Here is a 27,112-nt window from a genome sequence, read left to right as displayed (position 1 = left end):
TCAATTGGTATTTTAATCATTGAAAAAACAATATGTACATATTTAATTTCTACAAGGTCAAGTGCAAAAGCTCAAACTGCAAACATAGCTAGAAGCGAGTGTATGCGGCCCTCTGTGGTGGAGGCTGAGCTCCGCCCTGCTGCAGCTGGTGACGGAGCTGCTGGGAGTACGGATCCTCCAGAGACTTGACCGACACTGTCGTCTTGGGCCCGGTCTTCCACTCGATGCCGCTCTCATCCACCACCGAGGCTTCCACAGTGACGCTGTGGGTGCCCAGGATGGAGAAATTCAGCAGGAACTGGGTGCTGAAGTAGTCATTGTGGGGCTCGACCTGCTGCTTGATCTCATTTGTTTTAGTATCCAGTGGAATCTGAAAGGGAAAAAAAAGAATGAGGAAAAAAAAAAAAATAAGAACCTGTTTCAACTGCTTTTATCACTTAAAATCAAATTAAAAATTCATCTGAACTGTTTTGGGGCAAGTTGCCCAGTTTTGGAGATCAGCTGTGAAGATCTGACTTTTCTTAAATATAATGGTACCTGATGGCACGTCCTTTTTGTTGCTCAAAGTGTCAAAATTGAAAAACCGAGCAGCAACGTCATCTTCCAGAAACTCAAAGCACCCCAAAAGCAGTGAGCAGTTTTATGTAGGAACTATTTTTTTATTGTTTATTTTTATTATTATTATTATCATCATCACTATTATTATCATATACATACACGGTCACATTATTAGGGACACCTGTTCAACAGCTCATTAATGCAAATATCATGTAGACATGATCAGGACAACCTTGGTGAAGGTAAGGTACTGCTGAAATTCAAACCAGCATCAGAATGGGGAAGAAAGGTTACTCTGAATGTGGCATGGTCTGAGTATTTCAGAAATTGCTGATCTGCTGGGATTTTCCACACACAACCATCTCTAGTATTTACAGAGAATGGTTTGAAAAAGAGAGAATATCCAGTAAGCACCAGTTCTCTTGAGTATTGTTGTTCACCATGTCCATCCCGTTATGACCACAGTGTACCCATCTTCTGATGGCTGCTTCTAGCAGGATAACATCCCATGTCACAAAGTTCAAATCATCTCAATCTGGTTTCTTGAACGTGACAATAAATTCACTGCACTCAAATGGTCTCCACAGTCACCAGATCTCAATCTAACAGAGCATCTTTGGGATGTGGTGGAACAGATCATGAATTCTCAGATATGTGAAGCCAATAAATCTGCAGCAGCTGTGTGATGAAATCATGTCAATATGGATCAAAACCTCTGGAGGAACGGATTGTTGAATCCGTGCCATGAAGAAATGAAGCAGCTCTGAAGGCAAAAAGGGGGTCCAACCCAGTACAAGCAAGGCCCGCCAGTGAGTTTATATCATTATTTATTATTAATATTACATAGCATTGACTAGAGAAAAAAATAAGGAAGTCCAGAATAGGTATTACAATACAAAAAAAACAACACTTTATAGTATTCAGACACTCCAGTCAAAATAATTGTGCATCAAAGCCTTCTGATGCATGTTGGGTTGACAAATGTAACCACACTGACAAAGACTAAACCTAAATGACATTTACAATTTATTTTTATTTTATTTTAGTAGATGCATAATTTTTTTGTCTTTTTCAAAAGAGTAGTTTTTATTTTTATTTCTGCAAACTAAATGTTTTTGCACACTTGTTAAAGTGTTAAAGTCAGGTTTTACTTGATTGTAATAAACACGGCAATTGATTTTTTTCAGTTGGTGGTTAGATAGAAACAGCAGAAAGAAAATAGTTCCTATTTGAAACTGCCAACAACATGGAGTGTGGATTTTTTTTTCTTCTTTGTTTTTTGGAATGATAAGGCCATGACTTCTAAAAAAAAAAAAAAAAGACATTTCTGCTCAGTTTTTCAAATGAGTTTATGTTTATTTAATAGGAACGATGCACAATAACTTCACATGAGCACTCAGGTCTGTCATGTAAAGATTTAGGCATACAGGCAGATTTGCGGTCCCTTGCTATTTGGTGGAATTTATAAATAGGAAGAGAGAGACAAAGAAGGAAATGCATAAAAACCGCAGGTAAGAGCCAGAAGCATGAGAATGAACAAAAGACATTATGACAAACATTAAAGACCACTTACAAAGCTCACAAGCAAAAACAACATTTAAACAGTTACTATGTGTTTACTTAGATTCTACTTCACATTATAACATAATTTTCATTATCTACTCACCACTCTTTTATATGTTTGAGAAAGCATTAGAGAGATGTTATGGTCCTTAATTCTGTGGGTAATGGACTCCACTCCACATATGTGCTGCTATTTTTCAACCCTCTCTAGAAAATACTTTGGTAGATGTGGGTATAATTTTATTTATTTAATTTTAATTTTGAGCACCACAAGGCGAGTGTCATCTGGTTCCATTATATTCCACAGAAGGCTGACGTTTCTACAGCCAAATGGGCAATTTGCACCAAAACATCCTCGTTCACACATGGGCAAAATGACAGAACTGGCCCACAGACTATCTTACTCTGGCCTGCAATGTCCAAAAAATAAATATATAAAAATCAACAAGAGGAAGCATTGTGCTATAAATGAGTGCAGTGAGTCTGTACTGATTTTTATTTAAATTTTAATATCCACTGGGTGGCCCACCCTTGACATAGATACACTACAGATCACATATTTATCCACCCATCCCTCTTTCGCTTATCGGGGCTGGGTCAGGGGGGGCAACAGCCTAAGCAGAGAACCCCAGACCTCCTTTTACCCAGCTACCTCATTGAGACGTTCCCAGGCACCCCAAGAGATTTTTAATTTCAGAGCGCCCTGGGTCTACTCGGAGGCCTCCTCATGCCCGAAACACCTCACCCAGGCCCATGTTTCCTCTTCGGGCCGTGCCCGGCCAGGCCCCATAGGCTAAGGCCCCAGTGACCAGGTGCTCTCCCTCAAGAACCCTCCCCTGTCTAGCTCTGGGGTGGGGCCCCGGTAACCCTGTTCCCTAGGTCTTCCTCTCATAAGCCTTGTCTGAATTGCTCTTCATCTGGCCCCTCACCCAGGACCAATTTGGCCTGGCAGACCCCCCAGACAACATAGCTCCTGGGATCCACAACCCCTCCACTACAATAAGGTGACAATTCACAACGATTCACATTTTTATAAATGGAATTGTGAATTTGGGGTGATCTGTCCCTAGACTACAAGATTTGAGTTTCAATAAACAAACTCGACTGTTTTTGTTTTTTAGATATTTTTGAATTGTAAAAAAAAAAAAAAAAGAAGAAGAAAGAAAAGGAGTAAGGCCACATACCTTGTAGTCCGGTCCCGTCTTGCTCTGAAGAACTGAAGTAACATTAAGACAAACAGATTGGATCTTCCTGAAGAGTCCCGGGGTTGAGCCATGCTGTACCACACCCTCCACCTTCAAAGTCAGCTGCTGAGTGTTCTGCACTGGGATTGGCTCGCTCGGTGTTCGCGGGGATGGCGAGAGGGCAAGCTGTAAAAACACAGCAGATTCCCTGGATAAACATTCAGAGTACTAAAGGAAGAATGTTTTCCTTCCTCTGATGAACGCCCATTTTATCAACCAAAACAGCCAAAAAGAGATGTGCACATTAGAGTACTAATGTGACACTGTGGAAATGTCTCATGCATTTCTCTTACAGTAGGCCATTTCCTGGACAATTTCTTGGCTTGACACACTGCTTTCCAAGAAGCCCAGCCAAGAAACCGTCCAGCACGTAATCCCCATAGAAACACAAAGAGGCATTTTTACATAATATATGAATTAGAGAGCTTTAGGAGTGCTGGCAGGCAGATTTTACCTTATTTCCAGTCTTTGTGCAAAGCTGAGTCTGCTGTCTCCCTGTATTAGCTACATATCTACTGGTAAGTGATATCAATCTTATTATGCAAATCTGGGTAAGAAAGTGATTCACTGAACAATAGGCAGCTAGCTTGGAAGAAGACAGCCTGTAGCAACCGTGCATTAAAATGTGCACAATACTTATTGTGCTTTTCTTTTAAAACAGATTAAAAACTGTTACCTTAATGCTGGTGGACTGCAGCTTTTGGAAGAAATATCTCTGGAAAGACAGCGGCACCTTCAGCAAAGCTATGACGGCATCACAGAGACAACTGGTGTGCTGAAACACAAACGACACATTTACATCACTGAGATTCATTTCCTGCTACCTCATTTGGTCATTTTCATTTATTCAATCTTCAGGCGACTGAGTGGGGTCATTTATGAGCCATACATTTGCATGAGCCGTTTTCACTGATTTTTACTCACAAGTCTGTCAATCAACTTCTGAAACTTTTCATAGTTTTTATTTATTTATGTCTTTTACAGGATTTAGTCCATTAGTGTGGCAAAGATTACATAGTTGTGTGGGGTAATTTGTCACCCAAAAATGTGTGTTTTTTTTAACATTATAGACTGATTTTGGTGTGAATGTGAGCGTGAATGGTTGACCATCTCCATCTGTCTCCTCCCACTTCTCTAATTCAGGGTCATGAAGGGGTGGGGCTGGAGCCTATCACAGCTGTCACAGGGCGAGGCAGCGTGCACCCAGGACAGGTCTCTAGTCTGTCGCAGGGCTAACCCAGAGAGACAGACAACCATTCACATCTACGGCCAATTTAAAATCACCAATTAACATAACCCCATGCATTTCTTTGGACTGTGGGAGGAAGCCGGAGTACCTGGAAAGAAGCCACGTGTGTTTCTGCAAAAAATATTTGAAATATTACACATCTACACACAAGATGATTTGATTTTGTTTTTAAGGATGACACCCTGACTATGATGATTCCACTGCAGTTTGCTGTTGATCGAAGTATTACAGAGTCACCAGATCATCTATATTTTGGTGTTAAAATAATACTAGAATACACAGAATTTACTCAAACATACCTTAAGTTTTACATTTTTTTCCAGTATTATCAAACCGAAGAATAACAGTCAAGGATTAAAATATTATTAAAAACCAAAATTAATAGCATCAGAAGTCACTAGAAGAGTTTGGTTGCTTGAGGCTTACTCAGGTTACATTCTTGTAGAGATTGTAGCATTTAAAAAAAAAAAATACTGTTACAGACGTTTACACAAACTTTCACAAGCAACAAACATAAACAGAGTAAACTTAGCTCAATAAATGCATCTGTCACAAATGCTGAGTTTTGGACAGGCTGCAGCATTAGTACCAAAGCGCCGATGATTCCTGAAGGTTAATCTTACCAGATGTGAGACAGGAGGGTGTTTCTTGGTGAGGCCCTCCACTTCCTCCAGCACATGGTTGAAGACTGACATCATCCGTCGCTCATATTCACTCTCCGTCTGGACCGACCCCACAGTGCCGTACTCCTGAAAACTGCATTATAAAAACGGAAAGAAGACACGTCAGGGGAATTCATAGAAGGGATGCGTGTTTTAGCAAAGCCCCTTCTATACAAATCACTGAAGTAAATAGTCCATCTTATACATTCATACATCATACACATCATACATTTCAAGTGTGCAGCTTACAAAGAGCCACCTCCATACGTCATTCAGAAGCTGCCCAAAACATGATTTATTTTTTTATTACTTGACAATCACTCTGATGCATACACAGTTTATTGAGAGTCTACCACAATTAAATTGTTTATTGACACCAATAGCAGCCCTCACCTGGCGGCCTGTGGGTCCAGTATCAAGGCTTCAATTACATGGGAGACGAGCAAGCAGCTCTGCTGTTGTCTGGACGGATGGTTAAAGAAAAATAAATTACAGCCGAGCAAATAAGACGTGAAAAAAAGAACTAAAGTGTCTGTTAAAGGATACAACTCCACATTGCGAAGGGTCGCATAATCAGCATCAAACGAAGACTGGTGTAAGTCAGCATAGCGAGCAGCGAGACTTCTGAACTCATCCATGCACACCTTCATCTGAAAAGAAAAGAAACGCATCAGAGCGGCATTATTTCTCTTGGATGCACAAATCCTGCTTGATGGTAAACTGCAAAATGTGTGACTTTATAATAAGAATTAAGTAATTAATAATTAATTATAATGCTTATCATATAAACATTAGATGGGGACTGACAGGCAACAGACAGACAGTGCACAGCTTTCAAGAGCGAGCCCTTTGATCACAAAGCAAAACCCAGCCCAAATTTTTCGCTTGTGCAAAAAGTCACTTAATCCAAACCAAACACCTAAACAATCAACAAATATCCTAATAGTTGAATTTATGGATGCAGCTCCAATGAGCAAACCTGCAATGTACCAATAATGCCTGAGGTAGCTGGATGTTGGTGTGTAACTGCCTGCAACTGAAATGTGTTAAGACCCATCTATTTTTTTCCTGAGTGTGTTTACACCAATCCCACCTGGCAGCTAAAATTAGAGATTTGTGTCACTTACTATCCAATTCCCTTATTGGGGTTCAACATGACCAATGGCTGGGGCCAATAATAAAGAATGTCAGGCAAGTTTATTGGCCATCTATCTATAATTTCCACCTGTCAATTGACCTGTGAAGCAAACTGGCTGAAACCGAACCTCACTAATGACTTTTATTCCCCTAGAGTCAGCACTTTCAGATTAAAATACCAATAAAACTCCTTCATCAAACCACATTTGGATAGTTTGAATGAGGAGAAAAGCAATGTTTTTAGCCATTCCTGTCCACCACTGGTTTGTTTTTACACTGCAACAGCACAAATAACTAAAAAGAAGCTAAAATTAAAATTGCCTGTATGCAGATAAACTGCTAGTTCTTTGAATTTGGCAAATTTCGTGGAAACTCTTCTGCTAGCTAGCAGCAGCTACCTCATGACTTTCTGACTTGCAGGGTTGAATCTAAAGAGCATTTACTCCACTACATTTATAATAAAGATTTAGTTATTTTTTCTGATACAGACTTGTAATTCATAACTTAAATCTATTAATACATTATGCTTTTATCCTTCTAGATAAAGCTAGTTAAAAATAGCAATTAAATTGGTTTTTTGTGATCCAGTGAAAATATACAAGGGGTAAGTATGAGTCTGATCTACTGACCCTGAGGCCTAGTAGGGAAAGATATGTTGAACACTGCCCTTAAATCAATTTTACTTCCTACTTAAAACTGAATGCCACTTCCACATAATTTACAAGCTGTTCTGGTTTGATGAGAATGCGTGGGTGATGGTCCATTAACAGAAAGCCTAAACAATGACCTTACAACACACTGTAGCCTCAAAAAGAGAACAAACTCCTCACAGGCCAAAGTTCAGCATTTCACCTGCACTGAGATGCGGCCACAGCGCTGCAGATCATTGCCTGAGGTGAGGGCGATGGTGGTGGCAATGGCAGGAGGAGGGCTGGTTTTCAGGCTGTTGCAGGTACAAATGAGCTGCGACAGGGCTTGCAGGGTGTCGATCCGCAGCTTAATGAACTCACACTGGAATGTAAGAGGGCTCAGAGGAGTGCTGGCTGCCTGCAGGGAGGGATTAATCAGATAAATAAGGGTACAACAGTTAAATAGTTGCACTGGTTGAGTTGATCTAACAAGATTCGGTCTTCGTTAGGCGAGTCATGTCATTAGCAGTTAGAGTTGCTTTGAAATCAGCTCTAATGGCACCGCTCTCCACACTGGCTATCAGCAGCTCTGAGCATCCTGTCACTGGTGAAAGATAAACAATATTAATGCTTTTTGACAAGCAGATGCCTGGCAGTTAACTGACTGTGAGGGAGGCGATGCCCTTTTGGTAGGAGCGCAAGGCCTCTGCGATGGCACTCATGGCTCCGCTGTAGTCCCCATCCTTGATGTGACTCAGGCACTGCTCAGCCTGGGAGAACTCTTTCAGGCTGCTCAGCCAGAAGTAGAAGTGCTCTGATGCCACACGAGTCCGCAGACACTGGTACAGCTCGCTGGAGAACTCGTGGCATCCCTGCAGGTGAACGATAAGAAAATAATCATCTTCTATGAGATGTGAGGTGCTCTGTGGCTGCTTATCACACGGTTTTGATTAAAAAAAAAAATCTTCTCACCATGCGCGAGGCTTGCCGTGCAATGCGATACACCGTCCAGCCGTTAGCAACATTTTCCAGCTGCTGTTTGATGACCGTCTTCACTTCAGCTGACAAAGATGACTGGCTCACAACAAAAATCACCGTTGCCAAGGAAACCTGTAGCAATCACAGTGGGGGGGGGGGGGGGGGGGGGGGGGGGGGGGGGGGACGTGTGAAACTCCAAAAATCAGCGATATGTAAGGGAAGTAAATCAAGTCAAAAACAAAGACTTCTTTTAATGCTGTGTCCAAAAGCAAGCAGATATAATCATCACTTGAGTTTCCAGTACTTGTTCTTAAAACAAAAGCTAAATATAACATATGCTTCATGTCTACATGCCAACTGATGTGGGACCAATGCACATCTCTCACCAGAAGCTCCTGCTGCTTGTCAGTGGATGAGTGACTGGCCACCCGGTAGAGATCAACCAGATCCCCGAGCATACCGTCCCCCAGCACAGGCAGTTGGGTGGCAATGGCTGCCAGAGCGTGGCACATGAGAACACGAGAGGAGTCGCAGGATAAGTGGAGCTGGCTGAGCAGGAATTCCACAGCTGACTGGCTGAGATGAGGTCGACTTTTCAGCAGCTTAACCAATGAGGTGAGAGCTGTCTGAAGTTCAAAACAAGAGGAAACAGAGATGGGTGTTAATATGCCACAATGTAGATTATGGCTGATGAGCTGAATGTAAGGCCACATTCAGCTCATCAGTAGTGGTAAGTAAGGTATCCTCCCAAATTATGACCTCCTCATTTGCAAAGTTTGTGCAGCTGGTATTAAAGAAGATTGCTTCTTTATTCTCTGTTCTCTCACAACGGTGGATCCTCATATCAAACAAGGCCAAAGTTTCAAATAATAAGGTCAGAGTATGTACAAGTAACACTGTGAGCCTAAAGCTCAGGCTTCAGACTGCTCTAAACACTCAGTTTCTGACAGCTTTTCTACTCTTGGTTCAGTATGACGTAACTGAAAATGAATAACCTTCAAAAACTTACATCAGTGGCTGTGAGGAAAGTATGGACACTATTCTACTTATTAAACCTTCTGCTGGCAAGGGGCAATATATTTTTTTTCTTTTTCAGACAGGTGCCCACTATGGATGTGCTACAATCATGCTGACAATTTATGGTTACTGGTCCGTGGCCATGTGGTAACCACTGGTCATGAAGAAAAACTGAGTACTCTCCAACCAGTTGTGATTGGTTGCTGAAGTTTAATGGAAGTTGCTGGGAAAATTACTACTAAAGTCCCAGTCACACAGGTCTACAATTTGTCAGCAACATCCTGGCAACCATCTGTCGCTATGGAAAAACATGTACTGCTCAAACGGCTGGCAAAAACCTCCTTGTGATCTTTTTACTCACTAGCATATTGCTGTGGGCATAATTTGAATAGAAGTTACGGATATGTCTACAAACACTGTGAAAAGTGTGACGTAAACTGCAAACTGGGACCATTTGCCTTCAAAACAGTTGAGCTTTTTGAAACGTGTTGGCTGCAGCGCTGAGGCACAACTTTTACTTTGGTTTGCGTTGCACTTTTTCAGGTTTTACTACCACTTGACCAGTAGTTAGGGTGTATGTACTGACAAACATAAAAAACTACAGGTAACTGTGGCAACCTACTATCAATCACTAGGAGGTTTTACTTCGCTCCACTCTTATAACCCCAGCAAAACCAGTGAATTGGCTTGGCTACACATCAGTGTGTCTTAAAATCTCAATGTTAGGTTAGAGCACACAATGTCAGGAAGAAGATGAGAGTGTAACAAATTCATAATGTGACGGTTTTCCATGTGGTACTATTTCAGATGTTTTCTAATATACGCGCTGTGCCTCCTCGGGATTCTAATGTTGTCTTACTTTCAGTGTGGCCTGTGCACCGGGGCTGCTGTCCTGACTGCAGAGCATCAGAAGAGATTCCACTCCCAAAACTGTGTCCTGTTCCAGCTGTACTATATCTGAGGAGGGGAAATGCGCACAACAGCAAATATTATCAAACTGAATGTGAGATAAAAGCATTGATTCTCAACTGGCATTAAAAGAAATCCCCCAAATAGGTTACTGCCAGTGTAACTAACCTTTCTCTGGACAGGAGATGGCAATATTGGAGAGCACTATGACCCCATGAGCAGCAACTGCCAGGTTGCTGTGGTAACAGCATTCCTGTGCCAATTTAACCAGGTCAGTGAGCCGGGGTGGAACCGAAGAGCCACCTGAGAAGAAAGTTTTACAGAATCCAGTTCAGAGTGCCTTTCTTTGTTTCTTAATATAAGTAACAGATAAGGACATATCCATATAAAGCCTGGCTGGGAAAATGTATATAATAAAATGTTGGAGAAAACGCAGTGATTTAAAAGAAATTATTACCTGCCACATTACTAAAATACTGCTTGATTGCAATTGTTCCAGAGAGGGTCGAGAGGACGGCCAGCATCCCCAGCTTCAGACTGTTGTAAGGGATGGTCAAAGCACACTCACACAGCGTCTGCAGAAATAAAATCTGTTAGATTACACACAGCTTTTAAATATCAAGACAACCCTGCAGTGCAACTGTCACTATCTGGAGCTCTACCTGAGTGTTTTCTCTAATCCACAGGTGAGGAGCCTTTTTAGCCAGAAGCTTTAAATCATTAACTGCAAGTCTCTTCACAGCTTTTCTTGGATCATCTTTTAGGTACTGAAGGAGGAGCTGCAGCTGCAAACAGATAAGGAACCACACCAGACGTTTACCATAACAAACCAATAAAAATAAGGCATTGCTCTGTCAGTGAGTTGGGCCTACCTGCTTGGGGATATCTATGAGGGAGGAGGCAGCCAGCTGGGTAAAGGTATGCAGCGAGACGATGACCATGGGGGTGGAAGGATAAGAGTTAACCAGGTGCTGTAAAAGCTCTCTGCTGCTGGATGCCAGGCTGGCGTCGTGATGCATGTGCTGCAGCATGGGGATCAACTTCAGCTTCAGTTCCACAGGAGTGTCTAAACCTGGAGTGGAAATAAAGTTCAATGCACATGTAAAAGAAACATTCCAGTATCCACCACGACAACATAGGTTTTCTAAATGGTTCGTCAAATTGTGTATTTGCTGTGTTTTTTGTTTCTTTTTCTTCTTCTTTTACTTAAGTGAGAAAACTGAATATTAAATAAAAGACCTCAGTGATAATGAAGCTTTGAACCAGGACAGCTGTTGTTTCTCTTAATGTGATCTGTGGCATTTTCAATACATAAATAAACATCTTACCTTGAATCATCTCACTGACTTTGTTGCAAATTCCAGCTGCAAAATCTCTGAAAATTAAAAAAAACATATTTACATCACCTAAAACATCAACCCATACATCAGAGCTCAGTTTTGGTCAATGTTTCCTTACTTAGACTGTGCAGAGAAGCTTGCAGATGCAAAGATGGCAGCCTCAACTTCTACATTGTCATGAGAGTCCAGGCTTTGGCGAATACTGTGGTGGGCATTCTTCCTCTCTGGGATGATGGAGGCCAAACTACCAAGCATCCTGAACACATAAAACAGCAGAAGTGCTTCTTTTAAAAATCTGAGATTACTGTGAATGGGAAGGGTTACAAGATGTTAGTGAGACCTGCTATGATGTATGGTTTGGAGACTGTGGCAGTGACAAAAAGAAAAGAGGCTAAGCTGGAGGTGAAGGAACTGAAGATGTTAATATTTTCAGTGGGAGTGACCAGAATGGGCAAGATTAGAAATAAGTACATCAGAGAGACAGCTGAGGTTGTGCGGTTTGGAGACAAAGTTAAAGAAGCAAGGCTGAGATGGTTTGGACATGTGCAGAAGACATAGTGAATACACCAAACAGAGGATGTTGAACATGGAACTGCCAGGCAGGTGGAAAAGAAGAAGGCCACAGAGAAGATTCAGTGGAGGAGGACATGCAGGGTTGCTGTGAGTGACAAGGAGGGATAGGGTGAGATGGAGGTAGATGATCCGCTGTGGTGACCTCTAAAGGGAGCAGCAGGAAAAAAAAAAAAAAAAAAACGACGACTGGAAAGAACTGGAAGTTGGCAAACATGCATCACTCATGTATTTATTCATCGTTTCACATTATTACCTCAGAGTGATGGCCCTGGCCACAGGGTCATTACTGTGGATGACTGAAAACACCCTTTTCACAAACTCATCCACATTAAGAATCTTCTCCAAATGCTTCTCACTCTGTTGAGTCACTTTGAGCACACAGAGACGCAGAAAGTTGTTACTGGAAAAGAGGAACAGGCTTCTATTAATAAAGATGTTTGTGGCACAGTAAAACTCACCCTGATCTTTTATTAGTTTAGGAAATTTATTTATATATATATATATATATATATATATAATTAGAGGTTAACAGGCATGCCCTCAACAACCAGTTTACCGGCTAAAGTATCCTTCCTTAATAAACATTAAGGTTAATTAGAGACATCAAAGACATGAAATTAGACTCAAGATTATATCAACAAGTGTCTATTTCTTTTCACTATGTCAGTTTTTTTTTTTATTATTTTGCATTACTCTCAAATTATTTGACATTTATTTACATTTACTTATATTTACTTTCTTCTCAGCATGGCAGCCATGATTATGTGAACTGCACTAGTGCATGAATAGCCTTTGAATTACTTTATTGCATGATTTATTATTAAGTTTGTGGTTAAACTGTACACACACAATTACTGAGAGGTGTTATTAAAGTTTTCTCTGCCGTATAATGGATTGGGATGGGTGTCAGCTTATGGCAAGTTGTACTAGTTTCAGCCATATATATATATATAAAAACAACAGAAAAGAACGGAAACTGAAGCGGACATTAAAAATGAAAAATAAATCATCTCTAAAGCAATCATACCCAAGCCTGAAGATGTCTGCTAGTTTTAGAAATGCAGAGTTGATGAGGATGGGAAATGGGTACTTCTGGAAGAGTTTGGGGAACAAAACTACAGCCTCACACTGCTCCCCAAGCTTCCCCGACCGCAGCCCTGAAATTAAAACAATTTGACCAGTCACAATAAAGCAGAGAGCTTTCATGTATTCACCAGTATTTACATTCGCTATAACACACGAAGGGAAACGGCACACCGGATCTGAATGCAATCAATGAGCCATTTCCTAAATCTTTAGCTAGCGTGCTAGCGCACCTTTGTCCAGCTCCATGAGAGCGGAATTAGCGTCGAGCTCCTGTTCGCCATAACAAGCCTCCGATAGGAATGAGCGTGCTGAGGTAAGCGACATTACTATTTAGTTTGTTTGTTTGTTTTTTTCACTTAAAAGAAGATGCTTCAGGGCACTCATGAGATATTAGCATTTCACTGTTCAGGCGGCATTCAGGAAAACACTGACAATACAGAGGTAGTACATCCGGTCTGGAGGTTGACTTTCACAATAAAATGCTGGTTGCCAAGCTTTAACCCTAAAGCTAACAAGCTACTGTATTTTAGAGACTACAATATCGAGTGAGGTCATTTATATGGTATGTTGTTATATGGTATATATTTTTTGTTTTTTCTCTACCTCATTTCTATGTATGAATTTCCTGCTGCAGAACTGCAACTTCCCTATAGGTGTTAATAAAGCAAGCTGCCCATCAACAATCACTGACCACTTTGTTAGGTACACCTGTTTGAATGTTAGTTAAAGGACATTTTTAATCAGCCAATCAGATGGCAGCGGATCAGTGCATTGAGGCATGTAGACATGGTCAAGATGACCTGCTGAAGTTCAAACAGATTTAGATTGAAGAAGAACCATGACTTGACTGAATTCAAACCTGGCATGGTTGTTGGTGACACACTGACTGGTCTGAGTATTTCAGAAACTGCTGATCTGCTGGGATTTTCCCACACAAACATCTCTGGGGTTTACAGAGAATGGTTTGAAAAAGAGAAAGTGAGCAACAGTTCTCTTGGTGAAAATGCTTTGTTGATGTCACAGGAGAATGGCCAGACTGCTTCGAGCTGATAGGAAGGCAACAGTAACTCAAATAACCACTTGCTACAGCCAAGGCATGCTATCTATCTATCTATCTATCTATCTATCTATCTATCTATCTATCTATCTATCTATCTATCTATCTATCTATCTATCTATCTATCTATCATCAAAGCACATATAGAAAATTAAAAAATACACATATTTCACACAACTTCCCATCATCCTTGCCAAACCTCTGGGCCTGTATATATAAATAAATGCATCATATATATGCAGCCTTTATTTGCAACAGTTAAATACATCAAAGTCTATTTACTGAACTAGCAACTGCACTACAGTATTTTAATGTACTCATGCAAAAAGTAAGTTTGTGTGGGGGAATATGGGGCACATGTTGAGAGGTAGTCTTACACTTCTGAAGGACACATATACTAGTTTGCATACTGCAAAAAGTATGCATTTGTAGAAGCTAAAATTTGCTCATGTATTCTCTTTTTTAATGCAGTAAAGGCTGTGAACCATTATTTTAGTGGCTGTTTTGTTTGCTGATCATCTTTGAATGTCAGCAGGGTTACATCCATGGATCATCACATCTCTCTTTGAGGCACTTTATAACTGTGCTGTCATTACCAGTGTTTTATGTTGATCTCTGGTTTGTCCTTTCACCCCCGTATGTTTTTCTGTTTTTTTTTTCTTTCGTTTCAATTCTTTACATCAAAGATGGATAAAAGTCTGGCTTTTATGAAAGTGTGTTGAGACATTGTCTAAATATATGGGACAGGAGGCAAACGATAGGCATACTGTGCAGTCCCACACTACTTTGATCGTTTTGTATATTTATTTATGTTGAAGGCGCGACTCGTTCTCAAGTTATGGTGGGAAACTTTACAAAGAAGGCGGAAGCGGAAACACTGCTGCAAAGGAAGTCGCCGTTTCCACCAATGGTGGCGCGTAACGCAAGTTTAGCGGGGAATTCATTCTTTCTTTTCGGACAATCTCTTCGCGGGAACCACAACCCCGGCATCGACACGGAAAAGGGGACCGGCAGCAGCGAAACATTGAGCAAAACCTCTACGTTTTTCTACCAAATCCTTCAGATCGAGTTGAGCTGCAGTGCAGGGATGCTTTTTCGCTCAGTGGTGGACAGAGGAGTGGGCAGACGGAGGCTGAATGGTGAGACAGGGATGGTTTTGGGGGCTCTGGGTTATCTGTACGGCAATTGCTGCGCTTTAGCTAGCCTACCATTGACGGTAATGCAATGTTTTATGCTTGGAGGAGCCGTGCTGCTACAGGTGCTGCTAGGTTATTAGTTGCACTTAGTTTTCTTTTGCCATCACTATGGAGTTTAACGTTTCAGTCCCTTTTCTTCATTAATGTGGTCTCTTTACCGAGCAGTTGTACCCGTTCGGATTCCCTCCAACTGATGGCTGGTTAACAGTGTGTCCCACTTTATTCCTGCAGTACATATTAAGACAGTTTCTCATATTTTGATTGGCTTTAATTTATAAAACTCAAGAGTGAGTAAGAAGAGAAGTATGCTGATCCATACTCATCGACCATAGGTACACGCTGGCAGTACTGGGTTGGACCCCCTTTTGCCTTTAAAGCTGCATGAATTCTTCATGGCAAAGAGTCAACAAGGTGCTGGAATCATTCCTCAGAGATTTTGGTCCATATCAACATGATAGCATCACACAGTTGCTGCAGATTTGTTGAGTCTCCTGTTTGACCACATCCCAAAGGTGCTTTATTGGATTGAGATCTGGTGACTGTGGAGGCCATTTGAGCTTTGTGGAGTGGCACCCATTGTTGTCCTTTGCTGCTGTGGCCCATCTACTTTAAGGTTCAGCTTGAAGCAGTCTATCCATTCTCCTTTGGCCTGTCCCATCTTTTCTCTTTCTCTGTAAACCCTAGAGATGGTTGTGTGGGAAAATCCCAATAGATCAGCAGTTTCTGAAATACTCAGACCGGCCACTCTGGCACCAATAACCATGTTACATTCAAAGTCAATTAAATCACCTTTCTTCTTCATTCTGATGCTCTGAACTTCAGCAGGTCATCTTGACCATGTCTACATGCCTAAATGCACTGACCTGCTGCCATGTGATTGGTTGATTAGATATTTGAGCTAATCAGCAGTTGAACAAATGAAGTGGTGTAAAATCAACACATCTCTGTTAGATTTACTGAAGTTTGTCATTGACTAAATGTGCTTCCTTCCTCTGACCACACATCATTCTCTTCAGCTGTCCCTGCAGATCTCTGGTCCAGGTACCCTTTGAGCTCCCTGCTTGAAGGCTACCGGTGTGTCCGTCATGATGAACATATCTCCTATGGGAACCTTGGTGACTCTGTGCCACCATTTGGATTAGCTTTCTCCTCTGGTAATATATTTGTACATATCATTGTAAGTGCAGAGAGCAAGGCCCTGTTACCATTTATCTGACTAACTGCAGCATTTGTCTTCTCCCATATGCTTTCAGCCAGGGACCTGCAGAACGTCCTCGCAGCAGCTAATGAAGAAGGCATTGTTAGGATCTACAACACAGAGAGCCGTGAAAATCCACTTCTTAAAGGTATTTGCTGAGTCGCCTCTGTTCATAATTGTCCTGTCATTTATTTTGACACATAAGTGACTTAAATGTGTGTGAACCTTGCAGCATGGCTGGCTCATGAGAATGCTGTCTTTGATATCGCTTGGATGCCGGGAGAGCCTCAGTTAGTAAGTGCAAATTAATTCTATTTAGTCAGAGAATCACAGAAAGTCAGCCCTGTATGCAACATTCTCAGATACATGACTTATCTAATTGCATCAGTCCAGTCTACCTTACCTGGGCTTACTGATTTTCATTTTTTGCTCCTTATTTTATTCAAATTCATTGCATACTCTCTTTCTTTACAAACAAAGCCAATTCTTATCATTCTTTGGTCACGCTTTATGATGTCTTCAGGTAACCGCTGCAGGTGACCAGATGGCCAGGCTCTGGGATGTGAAGTCTGGAGAGCTGTTAGGCAGCTTCAAGGGCCACCTCTGCAGCCTCAAGTCCGTTGCATTCGTGCCAGAGGAGAAAGGTATCTCTTTCACTGAGCTAATATTTTATTGGTTGAGGGTATTTTGCACCATGTCGTGATTTTAATGCTTTGCAAAAACAAGAGTGAGAAGCGTGAACGTGCATGACATCAAGTTTTCAATATAATAACCATCTTGTGCATTAATGGTATGTTGTTGTATCACACGATTAATACATTTTCTGATGTTGCACAGCTGTGTTCTCCACTGGGGCCAGAGATGGAAATATTATGGTCTGGGACACCAGGTGCAGCAAAAAAGGTATCGATCAGAACAGTCGTTCTTTTTTTTTTTTTTTTTTTTTTTAAATGCTCTTGAGCAGTAGTTCTCCAGGCTTTCTAAAGGTCTTTCAGTCCAGTCCTTGTACATGACAATTTTCAGAGGAATCTTTGTTGTTTGTTTAGCCACTTAATACTTTATCATTCATAAAAACAGGCACCTAACTCAAGGGATGACCCAGTGTGGTTTCCACACATAACAGACTACTTAGCAAAGAACCAAATTGAAATAGGATCTTCTGGGATTTTGTTACTAGCAGCCTGTCACAAAACACATCATTTATTCGCATGTCTTTAGCTGAATCTATGAAAAATCCCAAAGATAACAGTTTGACTGGTACAAAAAAGCATTTTTGCACCAGCAAGCTGATTCCCAAAGAGCTATTAGCTGAAAACCTGTCAGATCTCAGAGTGTTCTTAAAAAAAAAAAAAAAAAAAAAAAAAAAGAGGAAACTGGACAAGTGGAGGACAAAAGAAGAAGTGGCAGACCTAAAAAAAAAAAAAAACTATCTACAGCAGATGAACAGTATCTGAAAGTCATTTCCTTAAGTAATAGGAAAAAATCCAGCAAAGACCTGACACAGGACCTGGGAGATTCAACTGGCCCTTCAGCTGATCCATCTTATTAGATTTGCACAGACTCTGTTTTTGCCTTTATTATATTGCATTTCCATGTATGTTTGCTCATGTTTAAGTAAATTGCTGCAGCTATTCCCTTTTTCCTATTTTCCTAGCAAAATATAAAGGATGGATGGATGGATGGATGGATGGATGGATGGATGGATGGATGGATGGATGGATAGATAGATACTTTATTGATCCCAAAGAGAGATGCCAAATAAAGGGGTGCTCAAGACTTTTGCACAGTAGTATACGTTACCCCAGTGCTTTGTACACACTCATTTGCCTAGAAAAATACTTTTAGAACCTTTTTAAAGAGGTAACTCCAGTCCTTCCATACAGTTGTTGGACCTGTTGCCAGCAATTAGCTTAATAAGAGGGCAAATGGATCACTTTCTTGTGTGGAGCAAACCACAGCTAACACCAAGTGCAAATGACCCATTACATAAATACAAGAGAGAGGGGGAAAAAAGAGATCTGTAGTTATTATTGTAAAAGCTTCCTGCAACAATAGACTGGACTGACGATGTCAACAACTCACAGCCTGAGTGGCATCTGTTTTTGGCTGGACAATGTTAACATGGTGCCAAGAATGCTGAAGCGAAGCAAACACCTCTTCCCTTTCCTTCTACTTCAATAGAGTCAATAGAGACTGATAAGAATAATGTAGATGTGCACAAAAAAAGGCTGAAAACATCTAAATTAGAAAGTCAGTTACAAATGTTTCATTTTTAAATGAATTTTAACGCAGTATCCAGTATTTGCTTTTGATTGTAGAAAGTGCTGAAATAGAAATATCCATTGCATCTCAGACTTGAGTGTTTGATCATGCTCATGCCTTTCCCTCAGATGGTTTCTACAGACAGGTGAACCAGATCAGCGGAGCTCACAACAAAGCAGAGTCAAACCCACCCTCTAAAACAAAGAAGAGACGGAGCAGCATGCGCGGCATGGCTCCAAGTGTGGTGAGTTTCCTCAACAAATGGCCATGTTTAATGGGATGAAGAGAGGGATGTTGCAGATGGAAAGCTAATCTTTAGTTACTCGATCTTATTTGCAGGACACCCAGCAAAGTGTTACAGTGGTTTTGTTTAGGGATCAGCATACCCTCATCTCTTCAGGAGCTGTTGACGGGTAAGAATAGAAGAGCTTCTTGTCACTAACGTTCATCTATAAGACTGCTCGATCATTTTTTTTCCCCATTCCAATACTTCCTCTTATCAGAGTAATCAAGATGTGGGATCTGAGGAAGAACTACACCACACACCGTCACGATCCTGTACCCCTGCAGGCGTATCCATATCCAGGTTCTTGCATGCGGACTCGACTGGGTTAGTTCCCCAACATACCAGGCATCATGCTTACCTGAAATGTGCAAATAACCACAAATAACCTAAAAGCCTTTTTTGCCTGCGCTACAGGATATTCCGGACTCATTCTGGACTCATCAAGATCCAATGTCATGTGCAACTGCACAGACGACAACATCTATATGTTCAATGTCTGCGGAATAAAACGACACCAGGTAAACAAACACCTCGCTCTGGCTCAACTCTGTGTGTCTGTGTCTGTGTGTGTGTCTGTGTGTGTGTGTGTGTGTGTGTGTGTGTGTGTGTGTGTGTGTGTGTGTGTGTGTGTGTGTGTGCGTGTGCGTGTGCGCTTGCCCAAGAATGGGCATTTTTCCAGTTACTGATTCATCACTAGATGGTGCTATTGTGCTTTCTTTTTGGGAGCGAAGCCTAAAGCAACGGGATCCTCTTGATGCAAATTAAAAGTATAGATGCTTTGAGTTCTAGTTTTCACCTTGTAGCTTTAAGTCACACCCGAAATGTGTTTTTAAGTCTTGTCCTGAAGTCCTGAATAGCAGTGAATGAAGCAGGTTGTGAGGGCCATTTACAAGACAGGCAGCCATTTTGAGACCTATTACTTAATAATACAAACAGGAGGGGAAAGTTACTAAAACACAAACTAAAGGAAAGTCCAACATGTGTCTGTTTATTGTTATATGCATAATACTGTGCATTTTGTCCTTTCATTTGATTGTTCTTTGGCTTGTTTGTCCTCTGATCTGTGGCATTATTTTGTGATTTTAAGAGTTTTGTTTCATCCACAGTGGCGGTTTTCAGTGGCCACCAGAACTCTTCATTTTATGTCAAGTCCAGTATTAGCCCAGATGGCCAGTTCTTGGCCAGCGGCTCAAGTGACAACCACACATACATTTGGAAGGTGCGCTCTAAGTTATATTTTACCTTACGCAATGGAAATTGTTTTAACTATTCTTTTATTGTGTTTGTTTGTGTGTGTGTGTGTGTGTGTTGGAATATATGCTTATTCAACATTTGTTTTACATTTTAGATCTCTGACCCTCAACATCCTCCCATGATGCTTCAAGGTCATAGCGAGGAAGTGACATCTGTTGCATGGTGCCCAACAGATTTCACTAAGGTAAGACATCAGTAATTATCCAGTTCTGAAATATTTATAGGCTTTTGCTTTGCCAAGCAAGCTGACAAGAACGAACTCCATCATATTTGCCTATACTGGGGATATGGAGGCTTATGCATCTTCGTGCTGTGAAGCGGAGGAGTTTTAATGAGCTGAGAAGCACCTGAACCAACTATACTTTGCTGGAAGATTTGGAGCACACTGAGTTTATTCAATTTAATGAGCTTCTGTATAAAGCCCTCTGCTCTGTTGGCAGATTGCTTCCTGTTCTGATGACCACACTGTGCGGATCTGGCGACTTCAGCGAGAAACTGATGGAGTACAGTCGTCATTAGGAGAGGCTAACATAGTAGGCTGGGCACGTCCTAAGCTTCCATCAGGTAAGTGTTTTACTTACCATGTATTCTTGTGAATTAATGCCATGTAGTTGTAAATATAGTGAGGTTTTATTTATGGTATGTGCATGTGAAACTTGTAAGTGCTTCTTCATAAATCACTGCTGTCCTGCCTTTGAATGTAAAATATAATCACACCTGTACTGATGTGAATTTATTCTCCTGTTAAGGGCCTTCCATCCCAGCTGAAACAACCCCTGCCAAGATCCAGAGGAGAGAGAGCCTTGGTGGCATAACCTCACCCCAGCCTGGAGCTTGTGCTCCCAGTGGAGCCGCCCTGCCCCTTCCTTCCAGCACCACTTTATCCAACTGCTCTCAGAACACTAAAGTTGCAGCTGTTCGCCACAGGACTCCACCCTCTATCAAGAGTGGTTATCCCCAAGCAATAGATCTTCCGATCAGGTTAGGTCTCCAGTCCATCGGGTTCTGAGCCCGTCTCCCCAGAGCTCAGCAAGCAGCACGTCCCCCACAGAACGACGGGCCAAACGCAGGCTGGAAACTGGTGACTGTTCATCTTCAGGCTGTGAGGGCACCGAGCAGTGCAGACTGCATTACTGAACTCTCCCCTGCAGCCAAAGGAACCGTACCCTCTCTAGTGTGTGCTGCCCTGTCCAGGAGAGTTCAGCACAAACAGACTGCCACACAGAAGACAACAAACCAGCTTCATCCAGACAGACCGGTAAGGAGAACTGCTCTCCCAGAGCTGTGAACTGGCTATCGGCGATGAGCCAGAAGTTTAGGAAAGGTCAAAGAAGCCCTAGAAGTCCCAGAAGTCCCAGTTCCGCTAAAAACAAGAAAGCAAGACACCAGCTTCACCAGTAAGTACAAAACTCATAGGTTTGGAAATGAATTGGCTTTCAGCTTCTTCTCAGTCTTCAGCTATCACCTTTTGATGGTTTGCTGTAAATACTGCACACAGATCTGCACATTTACCATCCAGACACAAGTGTAGTATTGAATAAATAATACATTTTTCCAAAAAATTTTGTTTAAGGCACATACTCTGCAAACAGTGCAGCGACACAAAAATACCTGTTATACACAGACTTGAGGAATGATTGTGTGGCCGTTGAGATCTGTTTGCCTATCAGTAGAGCCAGACTGATGCTGGATGAGTGAAGCCAATAGTCTCTGTATTTATACATGTGGTCTGCTAGAGTTAACTTTAAACCACTGACAGACAAAATGTTTCAAATGTGTTGTATGTCTGTGTAGATTCTCAGTTATCCAGGTCATAGTAGTCTCTGGAGCTTGAAAAAGGCGACTGGACTTCTTTTTGTTTCTTGAAGACGTTTCACCTCTCATCCGAAAGGCTTCTTCAGTTCTCAACCAAATGGTGGAGAGACCCAGGTATTTAAACCCCTGTGGGCGTAGTCCCCTGGAGGTGGTTATGACCCTCTATTGATCATGTGCTTGAACACATGTGCCCAGGTGTGAAGGGGGCGTGGGTCATATTTAATCAGTGGTTTCAGTTGAAACCAACTTAGGACTCCGCTCCATTGTTTCCTGTGGCCTATTGAGGTCACTGGAACAAAGGTGTGAATGGGGGTTGAGACGTCTGGGAAGGGAGCTCAGGACAGCACTGTAAGCGGGGGAAAGTTGGTGACGTAATCCACCTCCTCTGTTCAATGATGGTTGTTCACAGTGGACATAGATGGCTTCTTTCACTCCTCTTTCAAACCATCTGTTTTCCCTGTCCAAAATGTGGACATTGGCATCCTCAAAAGAGTGCCCTTTTCCTTCAGATGCAGATGTACTGCTGAATCTTGTCCTGTCGAAGTGGCTCTTCTATGTTGTGCCATTCGTTTGTGAAGAGGCTGTTTGGTTTCACCAATGTAGAGGTCCGAGCACTCTTCACTGCACTGAACAGCATACACTACATCGCTGATCTTGTGTTTGGCGGGTTTGTCCTTGGGATGAACCAGTTTTTGTCTTAGGGTGTGACTTGGTTTGAAGTATACTGAGATGTCATGCTTGGAGAAAATTCTTCTGAGTTTCTCTGACAAGCCTGACACATATGGGATGACAATGTTGTTCCTCTTGTCCTTCCCATTCTCTGTAGTTTGTGTTTGGCCTTCATTCCTGTGCATCTTAGCTGATTTGATGAAGGCCCAGTTGGGGTAACCGCATGTTTTGAGGGCTTTCTTAATGTGTGTGTGTTCCTTATGCTTCCCTTCTGCCTTAGAGGGAACACTTTCCGCACGGTGTTGTAGGGTCCTGATCACCCCAAGTTTGTGTTCCAGAGGGTGGTGGGAGTCAAAGAGGAGATACTGGTCTGTGTGTGTGGGCTTCCGGTAAACTTCAATGTTGAGGCTTCCATCTTCCTCGATAAGCACCGCACAGTCCAGGAATGGTAACTTGTTATCTCTGGTGTCCTCCCTGGTAAAACGTATGTATTTATCCACTGAGTTAATGTGACGAGTGAAGGCTTCTACTTCTCGGGTTTTGATTTTGACCCAGGTGTCATCTACATATCTGTACCAGTGGCTAGGTGCCGTCCCTTTGAAAGAACCAAGAGCTTTACTTTCCACTTCCTCCATGTAAAGGTTGGCTACAATGGGAGACACTGGGGAGCCCATGGCACATCCATGCTTCTGTCTGTAGAATCCATCATTGTATTTAAAATATGTTGTGGTAAGACAGAGATCTAAAAGTGCACAAATCTGATCTGGGGTGAAGCTGGTTCTGTTCAGTAAGGAATCGTCTTCCTGTAGTCGTCTTCTGACGGTCTCCACTGCCTCAGTTGTAGGTATGCAAGTGAAAAGTGAAACCACATCAAAGGACACCATGGTTTCATCTGGATCCAGTACAAGATTCTGGACCTTGTTAGTAAAATCTGTAGAGTTTTCAATGTGGTGGGGTGTGATGCCAACAAGCGGTGATAAGATGGTGGCGAGGTGTTTGGAAATGTTGTAGGTGACCGAGTTTATACTGCTGATAATGGGTCGAAGTGGGACTCCTTCTTTGTGGATCTTTGGGAGTCCATAAATGCATGGAGTGGCTTCTCCAGGGTACAGGCGGTAGTAAGTGGGGCGGTCAATGGCTTTTTCCTTTTCAAGTTGTTGCAGGCAGCAAACAACTTTTTTCAGTTGTAGACCTGAAAAAAGTCTACAGCTGAATTCATCGGATTACCACAACAAAATTACTACACTCCTCAGTGACAACAATACTTATGAGGTCTTGAGACATGATCCCACAAGCAACTACAAGAAAAAAGTTGTTTGCTGCCTGCAACAACTTGAAAAGGAAAAAGCCATTGACCGCCCCACTTACTACCGCCTGTACCCTGGAGAGCCACTCCATGCATTTATGGACTCCCAAAGATCCACAAAGAAGGAGTCCCACTTCGACCCATTATCAGCAGTATAAACTCGGTCACCTACAACATTTCCAAACACCTCGCCACCATCTTATCACCGCTTGTTGGCATCACACCCCACCACATTGAAAACTCTACAGATTTTACTAACAAGGTCCAGAATCTTGTACTGGATCCAGATGAAACCATGGTGTCCTTTGATGTGGTTTTCACTTTCACTTGCATACCTACAACTGAGGCAGTGGAGACCGTCAGAAGACGACTACAGGAAGACGATTCCTTACTGAACAGAACCAGCTTCACCCCAGATCAGATTGTGCACTTTTAGATCTCTGTCTTACCACAACATATTTTAAATACAATGATGGATTCTACAGACAGAAGCATGATGTGCCATGGGCTCCCCAGTGTCTCCCATTGTAGCCAACCTTTACATGGAGGAAGTGGAAAGTAAAGCTCTTGGTTCTTTCAAAGGGACGGCACCTAGCCACTGGTACAGATATGTAGATGACACCTGGGTCAAAATCAAAACCCGAGAAGTGAAGCCTTCACTCGTCACATTAACTCAGTGGATAAATACATACGTTTTACCAGTGAGGACACCAGAGATAACAAGTTACCATTCCTGGACTGTGCGGTGCTTATCGAGGAAGATGGAAGCCTCAACATTGAAGTTTACCGGAAGCCCACACACACAGACCAGTATCTCCTCTTTGACTCCCACCACCCTCTGGAACACAAACTTGGGGTGATCAGGACCCTACAACACCGTGGGGAAGTGTTCCCTCTAAGGCAGAAGGGAAGCATAAGGAACACACACACATTAAGAAAGCCCTCAAAACATGCGGTTACCCCAACTGGGCCTTCATCAAATCAGCTAAGATGCACAGGAATGAAGGCCAAACACAAACTACAGAGAATGGGAAGGACAAGAGGAACAACATTGTCATCCCATATGTGTCAGGCTTGTCAGAGAAACTCAGAAGAATTTTCTCCAAGCATGACATCTCAGTATACTTCAAACCAAGTCACACCCTAAGACAAAAACTGGTTCATCCCAAGGACAAACCCGCCAAACACAAGATCAGCGATGTAGTGTATGCTGTTCAGTGCAGTGAAGAGTGCTCGGACCTCTACATTGGTGAAACCAAACAGCCTCTTCACAAACGAATGGCACAACATAGAAGAGCCACCTCGACAGGACAAGATTCAGCAGTACATCTGCATCTGAAGGAAAAAGGGCACTCTTTGAGGATGCCAATGTCCATCATTTTGGACAGGGAAAACAGATGGTTTGAAAGAGGAGTGAAAGAAGCCATCTATGTCCACTGTGAACAACCATCATTGAACAGAGGAGGTGGATTACGTCACCAACTTTCCCCCGCTTACAGTGCTGTCCTGAGCTCCCTTCCCAGACGTCTCAACCCCATTCACACCTTTGTTCCAGTGACCTCAATAGGCCACAGGAAACAATGGAGCGGAGTCCTAAGTTGGTTTCAACTGAAACCACTGATTAAATATGACCCACGCCCCCTTCACACCTGGGCACATGTGTTCAAGCACATGATCAATAGAGGGTCATAACCACCTCCAGGGGGACTACGCCACAGGGGTTTAAATACCATGGGTCTCTCCACCATTTGGTTGAGAACTGAAGAAGCCTTTCGATGAGAGGTGAAATGTCTTCAGAAAACAAAAAGAAGTCCAGTCGCCTTTTTTCAAGCTCCAGAGACTTTCAAATGTGTTGACAAGACAGAAATGATCCAGAAGTGGGCTGCTGTGATGTTAAAGCTGGTGTTATGTACAGTTTAGTTGTACAGAGACAGGAACTCACCAGCAGCACATCCATTATGCGTGGGTACTGTTACTGATATATCTGAGCGATATATTTGTTTAGCTTTGCTTGTTAGTGCTAATGTGAATATGTTGAATCCATGCATGTTATTTTAACTTTGAAGATGACTTTTAAAAAAATCTTTATTTTTGTTTTTCCAGACTGTCTGCACCCCTCAGACCATGAAGAAAATCTCCATGTATTTTACAAAAAGGGCCTCTGGATTAACCTGCTGGAATCAACTTGGTGCTTTTCTTTAAGATGTTTTTATTTGAGGGTGTTTTTAAGTGGGACCTACAAACAATGAGCCTCTTAAGATCACTGATCTATGGCCGGATTACACAAGCATGTAAAGCTGGGCATCAGATCAGTCGGTGATGCTGTAAATTTGACATCCTGGGGCTGCTTTCCTTTTTATTTGAATTTGTTAATAGTTTTTTTTTTTTTTCTTCCCCCTCATCCTTTCTGGCTGGCAAATATAGTTGCTGCGTAAATCTTAAATTTTACTCTCATATGACTACTTCTATAGATGCTTCAGCATTAAATTAAAGAGCCCGCATTTAAAAGGCTGTTTAGATTTTAAAACGTTGATCCTCTAGTGCAGAGAGAAGCATTTGTTCACAGTTGTGAACAATTTAAAATCTGCTTTAAAAAAAAATCAGGTTACATGGTTCACATTGTTAAACCTTTTTATGAAATGCACTGTGAGCTGCTCACAGATCAAGTCTAACATTTGTAAGCCAGCCATTAAGGTCATTATCTCTGGGGGGTTTTTCTTGCATGGGTTTGTTCTTTTCTATTGGAGTTGCACACATGGTTTGCAAATTATTTTTTTTTGCTACTGAGCAAATGCTTGACTTGTTCATATGTACAGAAAAATCAATGAATATTGCTTGATTTATTTGTATTTAATTGATACAAATCTAGTGGTAGTCAAATTTTATTAAATTTAGACAGTTTTCAGTATGCGCGTGTGTCGTTTTTATTGGCGTTTGTGCTGATGTGCTGTGTTTGGTTTACATTTTAACAAATATTAGTGGGGTGTTTGTATACATAGTGCTCAAAACAATTAAAGGAACACTGAAAACATCAGATCTCAATAGGGAAAACATCATTCTATAAATCTATATTGAGATGGACTGAATAATGTGTTAGGAATGAAGGGATGCCACATTGTTTGAT

The 27,112-nt window shown here is 41.8% G+C and overlaps 2 protein-coding genes across 2 annotated transcripts; one reads left to right on the top strand and one right to left on the bottom strand.

The window, feature by feature from the left end:
• Nucleotides 1-5: 5 nt before the first annotated feature.
• On the bottom strand, nucleotides 6-13,383 carry ints7 (integrator complex subunit 7). The gene is made up of 20 exons (XM_030721478.1): nucleotides 13,176-13,383; nucleotides 12,887-13,016; nucleotides 12,113-12,259; nucleotides 11,405-11,542; nucleotides 11,275-11,321; nucleotides 10,819-11,018; nucleotides 10,609-10,731; nucleotides 10,404-10,521; nucleotides 10,115-10,249; nucleotides 9,897-9,994; nucleotides 8,407-8,646; nucleotides 8,015-8,152; nucleotides 7,708-7,914; nucleotides 7,266-7,460; nucleotides 5,823-5,926; nucleotides 5,670-5,738; nucleotides 5,238-5,370; nucleotides 4,042-4,140; nucleotides 3,306-3,491; nucleotides 6-370 (listed from the first exon to the last, which is right to left on the bottom strand). The coding sequence occupies exons 1-20, from the start codon at nucleotides 13,267-13,269 to the stop codon at nucleotides 89-91; spliced, it is 2,883 nt and encodes a 960-aa protein (XP_030577338.1). The 5' UTR covers nucleotides 13,270-13,383; the 3' UTR covers nucleotides 6-88.
• A 1,587-nt stretch (nucleotides 13,384-14,970) lies between these two features.
• On the top strand, nucleotides 14,971-26,804 carry dtl (denticleless E3 ubiquitin protein ligase homolog (Drosophila)). The gene is given in 17 exon segments (XM_030721919.1): nucleotides 14,971-15,141; nucleotides 16,215-16,352; nucleotides 16,452-16,544; nucleotides 16,629-16,690; nucleotides 16,920-17,040; nucleotides 17,234-17,299; nucleotides 18,787-18,902; nucleotides 18,998-19,071; nucleotides 19,162-19,268; nucleotides 19,359-19,460; nucleotides 20,048-20,163; nucleotides 20,293-20,382; nucleotides 20,639-20,762; nucleotides 20,948-21,142; nucleotides 21,145-21,561; nucleotides 21,564-21,595; nucleotides 26,092-26,804. Coding segments are annotated over 17 exon segments (2,004 nt in total). The 5' UTR covers nucleotides 14,971-15,089; the 3' UTR covers nucleotides 26,191-26,804.
• Nucleotides 26,805-27,112: the final 308 nt, after the last annotated feature.

Source organism: Archocentrus centrarchus, chromosome 24 (genome assembly GCF_007364275.1).
Source record: "Archocentrus centrarchus isolate MPI-CPG fArcCen1 chromosome 24, fArcCen1, whole genome shotgun sequence".
NCBI classification, from domain to species: Eukaryota; Metazoa; Chordata; class Actinopteri; order Cichliformes; family Cichlidae; genus Archocentrus; species Archocentrus centrarchus.
The sequence above is the reverse complement of the archived record's forward strand: the minus strand, read 5'-3'. Positions and strand labels throughout refer to the sequence as shown.

Bases quoted from the DNA above. Each gene is read 5' to 3' on its own strand.
- ints7 (XM_030721478.1), bottom strand. From the start codon at position 13,269: ATGTCGCTTACCTCAGCACGCTCATTCCTATCGGAGGCTTGTTATGGC. The intron at 11,543-12,112 runs GTAATAATGTGA...TTATGTGTTCAG, and splicing joins GCCAGGGCCATCACTCTGAG to GATGCTTGGTAGTTTGGCCT. The intron at 8,647-9,896 runs GTAAGACAACAT...TTTGAACTTCAG, and splicing joins GTGCACAGGCCACACTGAAA to ACAGCTCTCACCTCATTGGT.